This window comes from Ordospora pajunii (assembly GCF_021821965.1).
Source record: "Ordospora pajunii strain FI-F-10 chromosome Unknown Cg_04, whole genome shotgun sequence".
Lineage (NCBI taxonomy): Eukaryota > Fungi > Microsporidia > Ordosporidae > Ordospora > Ordospora pajunii.
Genome location: NW_026848121.1, coordinates 1 through 14,138, shown reverse-complemented (window position 1 = coordinate 14,138; position 14,138 = coordinate 1). Strand labels below are relative to the sequence as shown.

Sequence of the window (14,138 nt, the reverse complement as noted above, 5' to 3'; positions counted from 1 at the left end):
AACAATAATTTAATCTTCAAGACATTTAACCAGCATCTTGCATTCGCCGCCAGCACTACAGCTAACAATGCTTGACTTTCTAAATACATTTACACATTCAAGTCCTATTACACTTGTATCGTGAAGCTTAATTCTATTCAAAGACTTTCCGTTATTGAACCAAGCGTTCTGGGATGATGCAACTACAAGATTCCCATCAATCAGCGTTGCCGTCTTGACTTCCTCACTTATACTAAGCGCCTTCATCTTCTGAACCCTCTTGTCTAACCATATTGCCTGGTTGCTAAACACTATAATAAAGCCTTCCTTAATCCGCTTGATCTCAATCGCTTGCCCTTTCATAATCTCCATCATCTCTATGTTCAGCTCAAAATCATACACATAGACCCTGTGCCTATCTGCAAACATAAAGTTATCCTCAGAAATGCAGCAAATGTGAACTATCTCCCCGCTCATAACCTCCTCTCGTTCGAAAACCCCATTCATACTCCATTTTCTCATAATTCCCGCACTGTCCAGTGAGTGAATAAAATCAAGAACCTCATAGCTAATTATAGGTGCATTATGCCCCTTCAGCACATTTGCAATCTCCAGATGCACTACTCCCTTCATTCCGCATCTTAAAATCAGGAGGTCGTTGCCTCCAACCCCACACACAATAACAACCTGATCCTCATATTCTTTCAGCTTCATATCATGCACCTGCTCAATGGTTTCTATCATCGACTCTTTTTTCCCAGATAATAGATTCACCACCATAATGGCCTTGCTTGAAAACGAAACAACCAGCATTTTGTGTTCCTGTGCAACTGCGCTACAAATAATCGTAGCTTCTCCAGGTACAAAACACATCACCTCCTTCAATCCAGACAATCTCTCAGACAGTCCCATCGCCCCCCCTTCAGTATGCTGTCCATCTCCTAAAATATGAGCCATCGGTGACTCCAACCCTTCTGGCCGCTCTTCAGCATGCCTTCTAGAAGGTTTTGATGCAATTGCATTCTGCTCATCAAACCAATTCTGCCTGCTACTCATATGCGGCATCCTATATCCACCAGGTGCTTGCTTTCTTGGATCATAAAACCCAGGCATTCCTTCAGAGCTCGGAGACATCTGCTGCCCATACATTTTTCTTTGATCATATTGCTGCTGGTAGGGCACTGATTGCCTCTTGTATGCATCCATTCCTCTTCCGTATCCTGCTGCAGCTCCTTCCATCTTGCCTATTTGCTGCTGCCGTCGTTTTTCATTCTCAAGCCTCATCATAATTCCCTCGATCCTTGCAAGGTCTTGAGAATTCGACGAAAATCCCGACCTTACTGCAGAAATCTCATGAAACGCCCCATACCACTGTGCAAGAACAGGTGCTCCTTCATTCGACTTAAACTCCCCAAGACATGCTTCGCTACAAAACATTTTTGCAGATCCTTCATACTTCATCTTCATCAGATAATCATACACCAGCATATTCAGCACATCATAGGCATTTGATTCCTTCTTCTTATAGGCATGATCTCCCATTTCAATTTCAAGGGCTCTGATTTTCAAAACTTTACGCATGCCTGAAATCGTTGTACCTGACAACTATTAACAACTCTATGCGTTATCTCTCTATGAGCCAAACCGTTTCTAAACTCGTCCATTCGGCATATATATGCTCCATTCATCTATTTTCTGTGCATTAACAATAGACTGCATCATAAATCTTTTATTTCACTTTATAGCACCATTACTTTAATTTACTATCACCACACAGAAATCATTTCCAACATCAAAATCAACCACCTCTGGAAATTCAAACGGAATCTTTCTAGGCATAGTCACAACCTCTTCATCAAATCCAAGTACTCCACCAAACCCCATTCCCCACGAGTACAGATCATTCCCCACTAAGCATATGCTGAAGTCACTGTAGGAGCGTACCTTCCTGACATCCTTGAGCCCTATCTTCACAAGAGTGTGTGAGTCTTCTATTTTTGGAATTCCAAGCTGACTCTCGATGTTTCTGCCGCATCCATAGATGTCTCCGCTTTCAGTAGTAAACAGGCTATGATATCCTCCTCCACACACCTGCGATATTCCATCCAGACCCACCTTGTGCTTCTTGATGGTGCTTTCTGCCTCGTAATGCCCCAGCTGCCCATATACATTCGATCCCCAGCAGTATGCCTCACCACATGTATTCAATGCTATCAAATGATTCATCCCGCACCCTATACTGCTGAACCTATAATTTTTCAGGCGTGATCTAATATTTGTTACTGCATCAGGCATCAAAGCCCGTACCTTATTCCTTTCAGATGTTCTTCTTCCCAGCACTCCAAACTGATTCGACCCGAATGTAAAAACAATGCCTTTTGAATCAATTGCTGCAACAAAGCCATGCCCAGCATAGACCGATTTTATGTTTTTCAACGCAACTCTCACAGGCTTAAACGAGATTTTCTTAGACGGCGTCAGCCCAAACACTCCATTCGAAGTTCGGAATGTCCCCCAGATATACACATGCCCATTCTCTGTTAATGCAACAGATATCGATACTCCGCAGTCCATGTCAACAGCTTTTCCATTCAGAACGATTTCTGCTGGAACAGATTCATCGCCATCCCGCCCCAATGCACCCTCATCATTGCATCCCCATGAATACAAAACACCTTCTGCACTCAATGCAAGCGCATGCATGGAGCCACACCTGACCTTTGTGATCAATATGCCATCAAAGAACCCCAGCTTTGTTGGCACATGGGTGCTTTCGCCGTCTTCACCCAAGCCTAGCTGAGAAACTGCGTTTGAGCCAAACACAAACACAGCCATTTAGAGGCCGATGATTTTCGTAAAATTATCTCCGGCTGTTTTTGTTCTTGGCTGTTGGTACCCATGCGACTTGAATTTTCAAGTGATTTTGAAGACATTGCATTTGTGGTGAGGTACTTCAACAGAAGTGCATGCACAGCAAGAATAGACCAAGGAATAAACCTATTTGACGGCAAAGACACACACAACGGGCTTGAAGCGGTGCTAAGAGCCTTGTATGCCTTATACGAGCAAGACTGTGACGATAAAAAGATACGAGAGGCCAAAAGGCTGAGAGGATGTCCTGAGGTTCGAAAGGTAGAGATGTGTATTAGTGTGCTTATTTCTTTCCATAACATGTATCGTATGGCTATAGTACAGGGGAGCCTAAAGAATAAGTGTTTTATTGATGAAATGGCAGAAGAGATCAGCAAGAAAATGCCGATTGATGTGGACATTCAACTGCTGGATATACAGGCTGGTGAAATAACAAATGTAGAAACTGTTCCGGGCTTAGACAAGCTTTATGCAGAGGAGGTTGATGCAAAAGAAAGAATTCATGTGCTGAGTGGATTGAAAGAGCATGTTAAAAGAGAGGATCTGCAGGGAAGGAAGTTTTTGTTTGTTACAAACATCAAACCGATCAAGTTCAAAGGAGAGACGTCTGGAGGGATGATTTTATGTGCAAAGGATGAATATGGACGAATTGAGCCAATTCAAGTGCCTTCTATGGCTGAGAATGGAGCAAGGCTTTGCTTGGAAAATAAGGAGCAGATACTGAATGATTTTTCGTCTGGAAAGGTTGATATGAAGAAGAGTGCATATGAAAATGTGATGCGATCGCTTAGGATTGTTGACCATGTGCTGATGTTCAAGGACACAAAAGTTGTGTGCTGTGGAGAGTATATCAGAACCCAAATTGAAAACGGATCTGTGAGTTAATAAACTTTGTGGGTCTGTTTTGGAGATTTGTGTAGTTAATGCATTTAAAAAGTAGTTGCTGGCACAGGGGATGAATAGAAGGATTGAACTATCAGCTGGGATAGATTATATGGTCAGGGGAGCCCGAAGCAGGGTTGCTGATTCTGTGTGCTTACCAATGCCTGTTGTAGTTGTAAGCCCATATAAAAGCAAATGCTTGGATATAGTGAGTGTAGTGAGAGGAATGCATGAGATTATAGTTACGCCGAAGGATTTGGTTGAGCTTCTTAGTCGTACAGATAGAGATAATGATTATACCGAGCTTTCAGAGCAGACACATATTATTGTTGAAGACGGGGAGTTTATGGAGCCTTTTGGATATTTGCCTGCGTTGCTAGAATTGAAGAGAAGAGGAAAGTCGTTTATAATTTTGAACATGAACAGCTTGCCTGTGTTTGCAAGCAGTGCGATTGGGCTACCTCTTGACAGATACTTTATACAAGCAAGTGGAGACGACAGATATGCAGCAGTGTTTATGCTATGCAGGATATACAAGAAGGTGTGCATAGTGTGCAGAGAAGATAAAAGAATGAGGATGTTTGCGGATATATTTAAGCTTGATATGCTTGTGTGCAGGCATGATGATGCAGACATAGGGAGGGGAGTTGTTGTTGTCATGGATGAGTTTCGAGAGCTTGAGTGTGAAGTGCTGTTCTATATTGGGAAGCTGTGTAAGGGCTTATCAAGAAAGAAGCTGGATACAAGCAGGATAGGGAAGTACTTGTACAGGATTAGAGATGTGTGTGGAGCACTTAGTCCAAATGTTGTTAGTGGTAAGCAGAATCTGGATGTTGGGAGATTCTGCAATATAGACAGATAAATGCAGGTGTGTCTAGTAAAGCAAAGACCCCTTTATAGGGATGGCAACATCTGGAGAGCAGGTATTTGGGAATGAAGTGATTGATGAGAAGATATTAAGAGACCTGTGCTTTGGAGGAATAGAAAGCAGGTTTCGCGGAATGGCGTGGAGAGTGATTTTTCGGATTGTTGGTCTTCGCAAGGGAATGCATATGAAGGAGATAGAAATGAAGCACATGAAGTATATTGAGATGGCATCGAAGATTGGATATGCATGCCAAGGAGGATATGGAGGAGAATGTAAGGGCTGTGCAGGCAGGCGGGATACAGATGTGACAGGCTGTGGGAAAAAGAGAGTCACGAGTGTATCGAAGAAGATTATGCACCAGATAGACATTGATGTGAAGAGGATAGATATGAAGTATAGGATACGCCTAGGAACGGATATTTCGTATGTTTATTACCGTGTGTTGTTGTTAGTTGCATACCGAAGACCCACACTGGGATATATTCAAGGGATGGCAGACATATTGGTTCCTTTTATTCTTGTGTTTTCTCAGGAGAATAGTGAAAAGATGGAGAGCAGTGCATATTTCTGCTATTCAAGGCTACTGGATGAGATACAGCACAATATTATAGGCCTGCAGGTGAAGATGATCAAGAAGCTGGAGACAGTAGTCAAAATAATAGATCCGAGCTATCATGCTTTTTTGAAAGAAGTTGGCATTGAGATGCACATGTTTGCTTTTAGATGGTTTAATTGTTTTTTTATAAGGGAATTTAAGGTTCCGACTATTTACAAGGTGCTTGACACGATTTTTGCGTCTGATAACATTTGTGAATCTCTGCTGTATTTTGGAGTTGCACTGCTGATGAAATTCAAGAATGTACTTGTTGGCAATGACTTTTCGCATGGAATTTTATTTTTACAGAACATATATGAGAATGAATGGGAAGAGGCCGAAGTTGAGCTAATGCTGTCATCGGCGAAATTTTATAGAAATGTGATGTCTGGGCAATGATGCAGCTATAAATCAGGATAAAGGCGTAACGGACACAATGCTTATATGACTATATGGTGTAAAGTAGAAGGGATAGCTGTTTTTTAAACCTATGAGCTGTTGAGTAGGAATGCGCAGTATATTAAATTGAGAAGCTGCATGCTTTAATATTGCTTGGTTATGGTTATGTTGGGTTTATTTTGATCCCTTGATGAGATTTGTTTTGTTACTGGGGAGTGTGCTGTCAAGCATATTTTTATCTGTACCTGATCTTCAGAGAAGTGATTTGGCAAGCAAGGATGCTTTTCTTGTGTATATATACTACTCGCGACCTAACATGAGCTGTGCAGCCTGCGAGGTGTTTAACAAGAATATTTTTGAGTTGCAGAGATACATACCAGTTAAGAAGATAAACTTTTTTGAGAAGCCAAGGCTGGGGTCGAGCTTCTACACTTTTTTGTTTCCTTCTTTTGTTGTACGAGATGGAGGGCGAAGCTATCACTTGCCAGTGGATGATTATGCAAGCTTGGAAGCAATTGTGCGAGAAAAACGATGGAATGAGTTTGAAGCGACTGGACGATTGATGGATGTTGATTCTTACTTTATAAAAGTGTATGCTGCTGCCAATCATGTGTTTTTTGTATTGATGCAGCGATCTTACAAGATTATTGATGCGGTACCTGGATGGATTGTGTCGCTAGGGTTTAGTGGTGCAATTGCATACATGTTATATTGTATATGTATTATTTTTGTGATTCCTGGCGAGAAGGAAAAGAGGGAATAAACAGATGTATATTTGAGTTAGGTAAGAGATTGTGAAGAATATTTGTAAGGTAAGCAGGCCCTTGATGAGCATTCCCGAGAAGATATTGAATGGGCCGATTTTGAGTCATATTGAGAGTCTTAGAAGATTTATTCTTGCATTTAAGAATGAAAGACAGGAGCTGGAGATTAGGCTTGGGAGGATAATTGGAAAAGATGATGGGACGAGAATGAAGATGGATACGGTGTCGCCAATTGTACTAAGGAGTCTTCCAGCAGATTACAAGTTTGAGAGTGCAGTTGACTGCGAGGACTTCCGAAAGCTGAAGGAGCTTTTTAGTAAGCAACCCAGTGAGGCAAAAGAGGATGTGATTGTTATTAACGAGGATGGAAGAGAGACATATGAGGGAAGTGTTCTGAAGAAAGTGGAGAAGAAGGTCCGAACAGAGAAGTTGGATATATATCTTCCTGGGAAGAAATATGATGTGAGGCTTGTTTTGAATGAGGAGAAGGAGACTTTCAAGCAGGCGAGCAAGAAGAAGACGCTTGTGAAGAGGGTGAGGCGAAGAGAGACATATTTTATAGAGCCCTATGGATTTGACTTTACAGAGGTTTTAGTTTCTGGGGACAAGGATGAAAAAAGGAAACTTGAAGTGGAGGTGGAAGTGTTTGATTCTGAGAAGCTTGTATCTGGGAATTTTATATCATTGATACACAACTTCAACATTGATCTGGTATCCAAATAAGCAAGGAGACGAGCTTGAAGTATGTACACCATGTGTTGAGAAGGAAGTCAAATGGCCTGGCATGTGATGAGGGCTGAGCTGAGTAAGTAAAAAAGTGGAAAAAATTACGCCCCAAATGGCACCGAATGAGAATATGATAATAACATACAAAGTATGTCTTATAGGAGATGGAGGAGTTGGCAAGACAACTTATATAAACAGAGTGATCGATGGAAGGTTTGAAAAGAGATACAATGCCACCGTGGGAGCAACGAACAATCCGGTGAGCTTCCAAGACAACTTCAACCATACGATATTGTTTGATGTGTGGGATACGGCAGGGCAAGAAAAGCATGCGCTGTTGAAGGATGTTTATTATATTGGTGCGCATGCCGCGATATTCTTTTTTGATGTGACGTCAAGGGTGACATGCCAGAATCTCGGCAGATGGGTTAGGGAGTTCCAAGCAGTTGCGGGGGAGAATGTGCCGATAATAGTATGTGCCAACAAGATGGATTCGATGATTAGCCAGCGAAAGGCAGGGAAGAAGCAGGTGGACGAGTTCCTGAAGGGAAAGACGTATCGTTATTACGAGATCAGTGCAAAGAGCATGCAGAACATTATAATGCCATTTATGGACCTGGCAAGGCAGCTTACGGGGATTAAGGATCTTATATTTGCATCAAAAATTGTTGTGGAGCCAAGTGATATCAATAGATCAGATGTTGATTTTGATCAGAGGGCGGTTGAAGATGCGATGAATATGCTTCCTGATGAATACAGTCATTAGCCATGATATTAAAAGGATTGATTTATTTTTAGTAAACAAGGAGGACTGTGTTGAATTTTGGTTTTTGGCTCATCCCCAATGGATAATAATAAAAAAGCAGCGAATATAGTGACGATTGGAGGACGAAGGTATGTTAAAAACAACATGAACGGCAATCCGGAAGGGAATTCCAAGATAAAGCTGAATGAGGTGCTGAAGCAGTTTGGAAGGAATGTTAAGAAATCAAAGATAAACTATTGTGTAGTGAATAAAGGCGAAGGCATAGACATATATGAGTCAAATGATTCAAAGATGGTTTTCGGTAAAGATGGAACACCTGTTGGCGTTATCATTTCTGGAAAGAAGAGCAATCTTGATGGCAACGATATCAAGAACCTGACTGCTGGCCAGAGCAGCATACAGACTGGATTTGTTGGAGAAGAGCAAAAGATTGCAGGTGATGCCGAGTGCAATTAAAATAAGTTAATATAATTAAAGTTAGTTTTATATGTTGAGCCTATATTGGAAGTTCGTCTGTATGATCCTCGATGGCCCATATATTTATGAATTTTGAAGAAGATACCGCAAACTGTGCATAGCATGGATTAAAGCGTATTTTTGTGTCTTCGATGCCAGGTGCTTCAAATTCATATTCTTTTTTGTTTGTTCTGATGTTGTAGGCAAACATGTGATTTTTCTCATATAATAGAAAATGTGATGAGTCTGGCGTAATGCATCCGCTGCTCTTGCTTTCTAAAGTAAGTGTGCTTTTTGTTACACCATCCTGATCTACAAATAGATGTGTTTTTCCATCAGAAATTATCAAATGGCTTGCATCTGGTGAATATGAAATTGCCATATAATTCTTTTCAGGGATTGTTGATGTACTTCGCGGACCTTTAGTGTTTCTTTTGTCATAGATCTTGAGTACTGATCCATTTGCTAGCAATGCATAGTCATATGATGAAGAGATACACCCCATGGCATTGGCAGCATTGATTTTGTACAATGGATTTTTCTTCCTGATATCCCAGTAGTTGATGCATTCATTAGATGAAGATATTATTGAATCTTCAATTGTACAGACAGAAAGGGCATAAACCTGACTTTTATGGCCATTGAATGTACGGATGTATTTGTTGTCAAATACAGAAAGCAGCTGCATTGTGCTGCATGCAGTGTGAACGATCGTGTTTGGGTACACGAACAAATACTTCTGGATGTTTTGCAAGTGTATGATGTTTTGGGTACTACCTGAAAGTGCAGAAAATAATTTCATTGTGTTTCCCTGTGTGATGCTGAGCAGCAATCCATCTGTGGAATACTCGATTCCATTTGGTGATGTGTCTATTTCTAATGGCTTTGATTCTTTTAAACTAGCAAGCATTGTATCATTCAGAATCATGGTATGCAAGGGATAATGCACTGCTTGAAAGTGAGCTGTTTTCTAGTAGTGCGTTGCGAATTCCAATGATATCGAATTGAACATCATGCTATGCTACACAAAACAAATTTATAATAAGATATTTAAATACATATGGCTTAATTTGAATGCCCTATATTGTATGCTCTCAACATACTGGCAGTTCTTTTGATTCTCTGCCTTGACGCTTTGAATGAATCGCCATTGAATGTTTTGAAAAGCTCGTTCCAAGTCCATTGATCGATTTTGGTTTGGAGCTGTGACAGAATCTCAGAGATTTTTTTTGGTTCAAAGATTTCAAGCACGTTTGTTAGTAGCCTGCATTTTTCATTTTGGGTAAATGATCTTGTTATAGAGATAACAAACTCTGTGATAAACACCGGATTCCATGTATAAACAAGCCCAGAGACGATCTTGATTCTTCTATTATACTTGCTCTTGTCTTCGTCAGTTTTCTTGAAGCCAAGCACTTTAAGATCTTCAATCAGCATCTTCTTTGAAAATATTATGATCGACTTCAATGTCCAATCCTTGACTATCCACTTAACAACAATGATGAAGTCTGAGGGCTTGTAGATGTCGACATACTTTCTCATGTTGTATGCAACTATCCGTGCATTTTCTTCATTTCGTATCCAGTCGCCGAAATTTGCATCATATGTCTCATCCATGTAAGCAATCGATTTCTCTATCTTATCAAGGCACAATCCCATCTAGCACCTCCTATATGTATGTTTTTATAAGATACAAACTTCTCCTTTAAATTACTAAATAATATAGTGATAATGTTTCAATTAATTAAGATATTCAGATCATAGGTGTATATAATACTGACTCAAGTTATATACAGATATGGTTTATGTGTTTGTGGCCGTTTGAAGAGCCAATGCCATTGAGCATAATGAGACGATCGGATACATGGTATAAGTCAAAGCATTGCCTGATTAGTTTGATATGCCATATGCCGTGGCCCTTATTCATGCATTCAACATTTTGTTTTGTTTATAGAACTATTTATGACTGTACCTTCAACTACTAGAAAATTCTCAATTGATGAGTAGATGGAAGATAATGCCAGGCTAATTAGAAGAGCAGCATTCGGTTTTGAAGCAACATATTATTGACTATCAACATATCTTCTATTTGTCTGTTTACATTCGATATCCTAGCGATTGTATCAGATGCTTTGAACAAATATCTAATGAATGCATACACCAAACATACTTTTCAAGTATTGCAATTATCAAAATGCCTTTTCTATGAGTCATCAACAAAATATGTATCTTATCCCTGAAAAATACTAGCATGCATCAGATTTATTTATTTTTCTCCCTGAGAGAGCGAAAGCTCCTTGATTTTCATATTCACTGCTTCCAAGGCTTTACTCGTTTCATTTATTTGCTCTTGAGCCAAAGTCTTGGCATATTTGTCTGTAGAATTATCAAAACTGCTTGCTTTCTGATGAAGAGTCCTTAGCTCTTCTTCATAAAACATTTTTTCCTTTTCCAATCGTGCGTATGCCTTTTCTGCTACTGAATGTTTAATCTCTGCCATTACGGGTGATACGACTGAAAATTTTATTGATGCTGTATGCAAGCGAAATGCAGGATTGTATCAATTACAATCTGTAGCTCTATGCACTATAATTTTGGATGTATTCTTATCTGATTTTGGTAGAGATGTACTATATTGCGAGTGATTTGTGTGCAGAAGATGCCATCTGGCTCGTAGAGTACTAAAAACATAGACGGATTTCGCCCCTATGATAAAAAGAATCATTTGCAGACCTACAAAAGTGCTTTTTTTGTTCAGGAAGGAGGAGCCTTTTCTGTACGGGCCAAGAGTAAAAAGCGCGCCTCCAATTGAGATTAACTTTGCAACATTACCAAAAGTTGAGCAAAGGCCTGTGGCGAGATTTACAAAAGCTGATGGAACACCAATAACGGAGGACGATCTGCTGGACCTGACTACGGACAGTGAATCGACCACGGACAGCGAATCCGCAGTCAATAATAATAAACAGGATTTGAATGCTGACGAAGCCGAAGTTAACGAGCAAATTATATGTGCAGAAGTTATTCAGAAAAGCATTTATGTTGATGTGGTTGAGTCAAGAGTAGAGAGGGATCAGCAAGAGACAGGGGTACCTGATGAAAATAGCAGAGCCATCATGCTAGAGAATTTTTTGAAGAAATTTTCAGGAATGGAGATTACGGCAGAGAAGCGGGAATGTAGCTATAGCATTTCCGAGATTCTGAATGTTAAGGAAAGAATAGCAATACCTTTGAATCTCAAGCTTAAAACCAAAGGGGATGTGAAGCATGTATACAAGGTTGAGAAGAACAAGAAGGAGACATCGATTGAACTTGCAAGGCTTGAACTTAACAGACTCACATCGAAGAACCTAGGGTTTGTTATAAGTAATCTCAAGGGCATCAAAGTTGAGAGTATTAATGAAATGAAGGAGATATCGACGATTTTGTTTGACAAAGCGGTTTCCGAGCCGACTTTTGTGAAGTATTATGCCGTTCTTGTTCTTGATATGAAGAAGGAATGGCAGTCTGAGGAGGAAAAGAGCAAGAATGCAAGCCAGACGGTTTTCTTTGGGACGCTTCTTACACTGATGCTGAAGACACTTGAAAACCGGGAGAAATGGGGCGATGGAAAATACAGCAGCAAGGAAGAGATGACTTTTGAGGAAAGAAAGAGCTATGAGGAGAAAGTGGAGGAGGCAGAAACAGAAAGGTACATAAAAAAGAGGAAAACGCTTGGAACAATTAATTTTTTGTCATCACTTTATTCATTGAATGCTATAAGCTACTCACATGTAAATGCCTGTATTGAAGCATTGATGAAGTCAAGGGATGCTGAGAATGTCGAAGTGCTATGCTACTTTATTGAGAGCATTGGCGAAAAACTCGTTGTCAGTGGGAAAGAGCATATTATTTCGCTGGTATGCAGCAATCTTGCGCATGACAAAGATAACTATGAAAACAGAATCAAATATATGATAGAAGCCCTACTAGAGAAGAAAGGACAATGGAAGCCAAAGGAAACAAACACAAGAAATTTGTTCTCATGCCTAGAGGTTGAGAATGAAGAACAGAAGGTGAATCAAGTAGCACCTGTTTGTGCTGTTGCAGATGTGTATCCATTTTTGTCAATGATGTCTGAAGAGCTATCGATAGCTTATGAAGAGGATGACAAGAAGATTATTGCAGATAATTTCAAGACTGGAGAGCTGAAGTTTGGGGAGTATACTTTCTATAAAGCATATTTCCAGGAGGCCATTTCAAACCACAAGGCTTCAGAGGCGTTTTTTGATCTATTTATTTCGTTCAGAGCTGCAGCCAGCATCACCGAGGATGAATTGGCAAATGTTTTACGTGATATCAAAAATGACCTGGGAGAGATATCAATTGATTTCCCTATTTCACTCAAGAAGTATGCAGAGCTTATAACAAAATTGATGGTAGAAGGCATGTTGGCCAAGCATGTATTTGAGCAGCTAAAAACTGTCGATTACGAAGTAAAAGTTGTGGATCTTCTTTCGAAATGGTACAGATCTGAGAATGACAGCAAAAAAGCACTTGCAATTTTTCCAAGTGAAAAAATAGAGGGAATGATCAGAAAATAAAACAGCCTAGTATTTTGTTGGTAAGCTTTATGTTATAATACAACTCAAATATGTTTTTATTCTTTTGGTAGTTTACGACTGAGCTGTAGTGGTTAATTGCAAGCGAAAGCAGAGACGATTCTCTTCCTGATTCTTTCTTGAAAAGATGCTTATTTATTTCTCTAACAACGTCTCCTCTATTGATTGCAGCTGCTATTTCGCGAAACATCGGATCGTTTGTGCTTTTATATCCTATCAGTGTGAGTAGTTTTTTATTGATGCAGTTGGACATTCTAGCAAACTTTACGGCTTCTGTATGCTTTCCTGATTGCAAAAGATCTAAAAATGCCAATGACGATAGTGATTGCTTTATAGACAATTGTTTATCATCACAATTATCAAATGCCCTAATTTTTCCACAGAAATCCAATGCATCAATTGTTTTCTTGTTTTCCACCATTAGCAATACTTTCTTCCTTATTTGCAAAGCATGCCTTTGGGTTTGAATCATGTGAATATTGTTGGCTTCACTTTTTGAATTCCACAAATCGTATGCATTCTGTGCGCATACAAACAACATGTGGTCTGAAACAATCTTTTGAGCAAGAAGCGCAATATCTTCTTGTTCAACACATGCCATTGTGCACATAGGGTGCGGCTCCTTAATAAATGCATTTCCAAAACAAAACATTCACTAGTAATGCAGCTCATGCTAACAAATATGCAATCCTAGTTTATCGATAGAATAACATAGCTGAAAAGCACCAGAATCACAAATCTAACGAATTTACGCGACGATCTCTCGAATGAAAATTTCATTTCATCACAAAAGCTTATGATTTTGTATGCGATTTTAAGGAGTGTCCACCAATCAATCTAAATAGGAGTTTGTATCATGTATATCTAGACGTCAGCTAGATGGTTTGGTAAGGCATTTGAGCTTTATAATAGGCGTACCCTTGGCATTATGGCAACAAATATAAACTGCAAAAAGAAATGGCATCCAAGTAGATACGAAACACAGAAGAAGGTAAAGGAGGCAGAGGCGAACCTTCAAAGCGAGAAACAGCAGCAAAGCATAAAGAAGGAGGCAGAAAGAAGATATTGTCTTGAATCGGAAGTAGGAGGGCAAACAATCAATAGAATGTCATGGATGCTGTGAGATCCATATATGGAAATCGTAGCTAATGAGTTTATATATGTGCATATCAACGGCCTTCAGTGTTAGAGTGATGTAGATGTGCATGCGATTGATGAGAGTCGCAGGCAT

At 39.8% G+C, this 14,138-nt stretch overlaps 15 protein-coding genes across 15 annotated transcripts; 9 read left to right on the top strand and 6 right to left on the bottom strand.

The window, feature by feature from the left end:
- Positions 1-9: 9 nt before the first annotated feature.
- On the bottom strand, positions 10-1,521 carry HK407_04g06480 (uncharacterized protein; the record flags this gene model as incomplete). Its single annotated transcript, XM_060420638.1, has 1 exon — positions 10-1,521. The coding sequence occupies one exon, from the start codon at positions 1,519-1,521 to the stop codon at positions 10-12; it is 1,512 nt and encodes a 503-aa protein (XP_060277003.1).
- A 213-nt stretch (positions 1,522-1,734) lies between these two features.
- Positions 1,735-2,814, bottom strand: HK407_04g06470 (uncharacterized protein; the record flags this gene model as incomplete). Its single annotated transcript, XM_060420637.1, has 1 exon — positions 1,735-2,814. The coding sequence occupies one exon, from the start codon at positions 2,812-2,814 to the stop codon at positions 1,735-1,737; it is 1,080 nt and encodes a 359-aa protein (XP_060277002.1).
- A 63-nt stretch (positions 2,815-2,877) lies between these two features.
- On the top strand, positions 2,878-3,735 carry HK407_04g06460 (uncharacterized protein; the record flags this gene model as incomplete). Its single annotated transcript, XM_060420636.1, has 1 exon — positions 2,878-3,735. One exon carries the CDS (start codon positions 2,878-2,880, stop codon positions 3,733-3,735), a length of 858 nt encoding a protein of 285 aa, XP_060277001.1.
- A 70-nt stretch (positions 3,736-3,805) lies between these two features.
- Positions 3,806-4,594, top strand: HK407_04g06450 (uncharacterized protein; the record flags this gene model as incomplete). Its single annotated transcript, XM_060420635.1, has 1 exon — positions 3,806-4,594. The coding sequence occupies one exon, from the start codon at positions 3,806-3,808 to the stop codon at positions 4,592-4,594; it is 789 nt and encodes a 262-aa protein (XP_060277000.1).
- A 40-nt stretch (positions 4,595-4,634) lies between these two features.
- On the top strand, positions 4,635-5,594 carry HK407_04g06440 (GTPase activating protein; the record flags this gene model as incomplete). The annotated part of the gene is made up of 1 exon (XM_060420634.1): positions 4,635-5,594. One exon carries the CDS (start codon positions 4,635-4,637, stop codon positions 5,592-5,594), a length of 960 nt encoding a protein of 319 aa, XP_060276999.1.
- Positions 5,595-5,784: 190 nt separating this feature from the next.
- Positions 5,785-6,357, top strand: HK407_04g06430 (uncharacterized protein; the record flags this gene model as incomplete). The annotated part of the gene is made up of 1 exon (XM_060420633.1): positions 5,785-6,357. One exon carries the CDS (start codon positions 5,785-5,787, stop codon positions 6,355-6,357), a length of 573 nt encoding a protein of 190 aa, XP_060276998.1.
- A 64-nt stretch (positions 6,358-6,421) lies between these two features.
- Positions 6,422-7,081, top strand: HK407_04g06420 (uncharacterized protein; the record flags this gene model as incomplete). Its single annotated transcript, XM_060420632.1, has 1 exon — positions 6,422-7,081. The coding sequence occupies one exon, from the start codon at positions 6,422-6,424 to the stop codon at positions 7,079-7,081; it is 660 nt and encodes a 219-aa protein (XP_060276997.1).
- A 115-nt stretch (positions 7,082-7,196) lies between these two features.
- HK407_04g06410 (GTP-binding protein) lies at positions 7,197-7,850 on the top strand (the record flags this gene model as incomplete). Its single annotated transcript, XM_060420631.1, has 1 exon — positions 7,197-7,850. One exon carries the CDS (start codon positions 7,197-7,199, stop codon positions 7,848-7,850), a length of 654 nt encoding a protein of 217 aa, XP_060276996.1.
- Positions 7,851-7,928: 78 nt separating this feature from the next.
- On the top strand, positions 7,929-8,306 carry HK407_04g06400 (uncharacterized protein; the record flags this gene model as incomplete). Its single annotated transcript, XM_060420630.1, has 1 exon — positions 7,929-8,306. The coding sequence occupies one exon, from the start codon at positions 7,929-7,931 to the stop codon at positions 8,304-8,306; it is 378 nt and encodes a 125-aa protein (XP_060276995.1).
- Positions 8,307-8,346: 40 nt separating this feature from the next.
- Positions 8,347-9,234, bottom strand: HK407_04g06390 (uncharacterized protein; the record flags this gene model as incomplete). Its single annotated transcript, XM_060420629.1, has 1 exon — positions 8,347-9,234. One exon carries the CDS (start codon positions 9,232-9,234, stop codon positions 8,347-8,349), a length of 888 nt encoding a protein of 295 aa, XP_060276994.1.
- A 137-nt stretch (positions 9,235-9,371) lies between these two features.
- On the bottom strand, positions 9,372-9,965 carry HK407_04g06380 (uncharacterized protein; the record flags this gene model as incomplete). Its single annotated transcript, XM_060420628.1, has 1 exon — positions 9,372-9,965. One exon carries the CDS (start codon positions 9,963-9,965, stop codon positions 9,372-9,374), a length of 594 nt encoding a protein of 197 aa, XP_060276993.1.
- Positions 9,966-10,572: 607 nt separating this feature from the next.
- On the bottom strand, positions 10,573-10,806 carry HK407_04g06370 (uncharacterized protein; the record flags this gene model as incomplete). Its single annotated transcript, XM_060420627.1, has 1 exon — positions 10,573-10,806. The coding sequence occupies one exon, from the start codon at positions 10,804-10,806 to the stop codon at positions 10,573-10,575; it is 234 nt and encodes a 77-aa protein (XP_060276992.1).
- A 208-nt stretch (positions 10,807-11,014) lies between these two features.
- On the top strand, positions 11,015-12,889 carry HK407_04g06360 (MIF4G domain-containing protein; the record flags this gene model as incomplete). Its single annotated transcript, XM_060420626.1, has 1 exon — positions 11,015-12,889. The coding sequence occupies one exon, from the start codon at positions 11,015-11,017 to the stop codon at positions 12,887-12,889; it is 1,875 nt and encodes a 624-aa protein (XP_060276991.1).
- HK407_04g06350 (uncharacterized protein) lies at positions 12,879-13,508 on the bottom strand (the record flags this gene model as incomplete). Its single annotated transcript, XM_060420625.1, has 1 exon — positions 12,879-13,508. One exon carries the CDS (start codon positions 13,506-13,508, stop codon positions 12,879-12,881), a length of 630 nt encoding a protein of 209 aa, XP_060276990.1.
- A 327-nt stretch (positions 13,509-13,835) lies between these two features.
- Positions 13,836-14,030, top strand: HK407_04g06340 (uncharacterized protein; the record flags this gene model as incomplete). The annotated part of the gene is made up of 1 exon (XM_060420624.1): positions 13,836-14,030. One exon carries the CDS (start codon positions 13,836-13,838, stop codon positions 14,028-14,030), a length of 195 nt encoding a protein of 64 aa, XP_060276989.1.
- Positions 14,031-14,138: the final 108 nt, after the last annotated feature.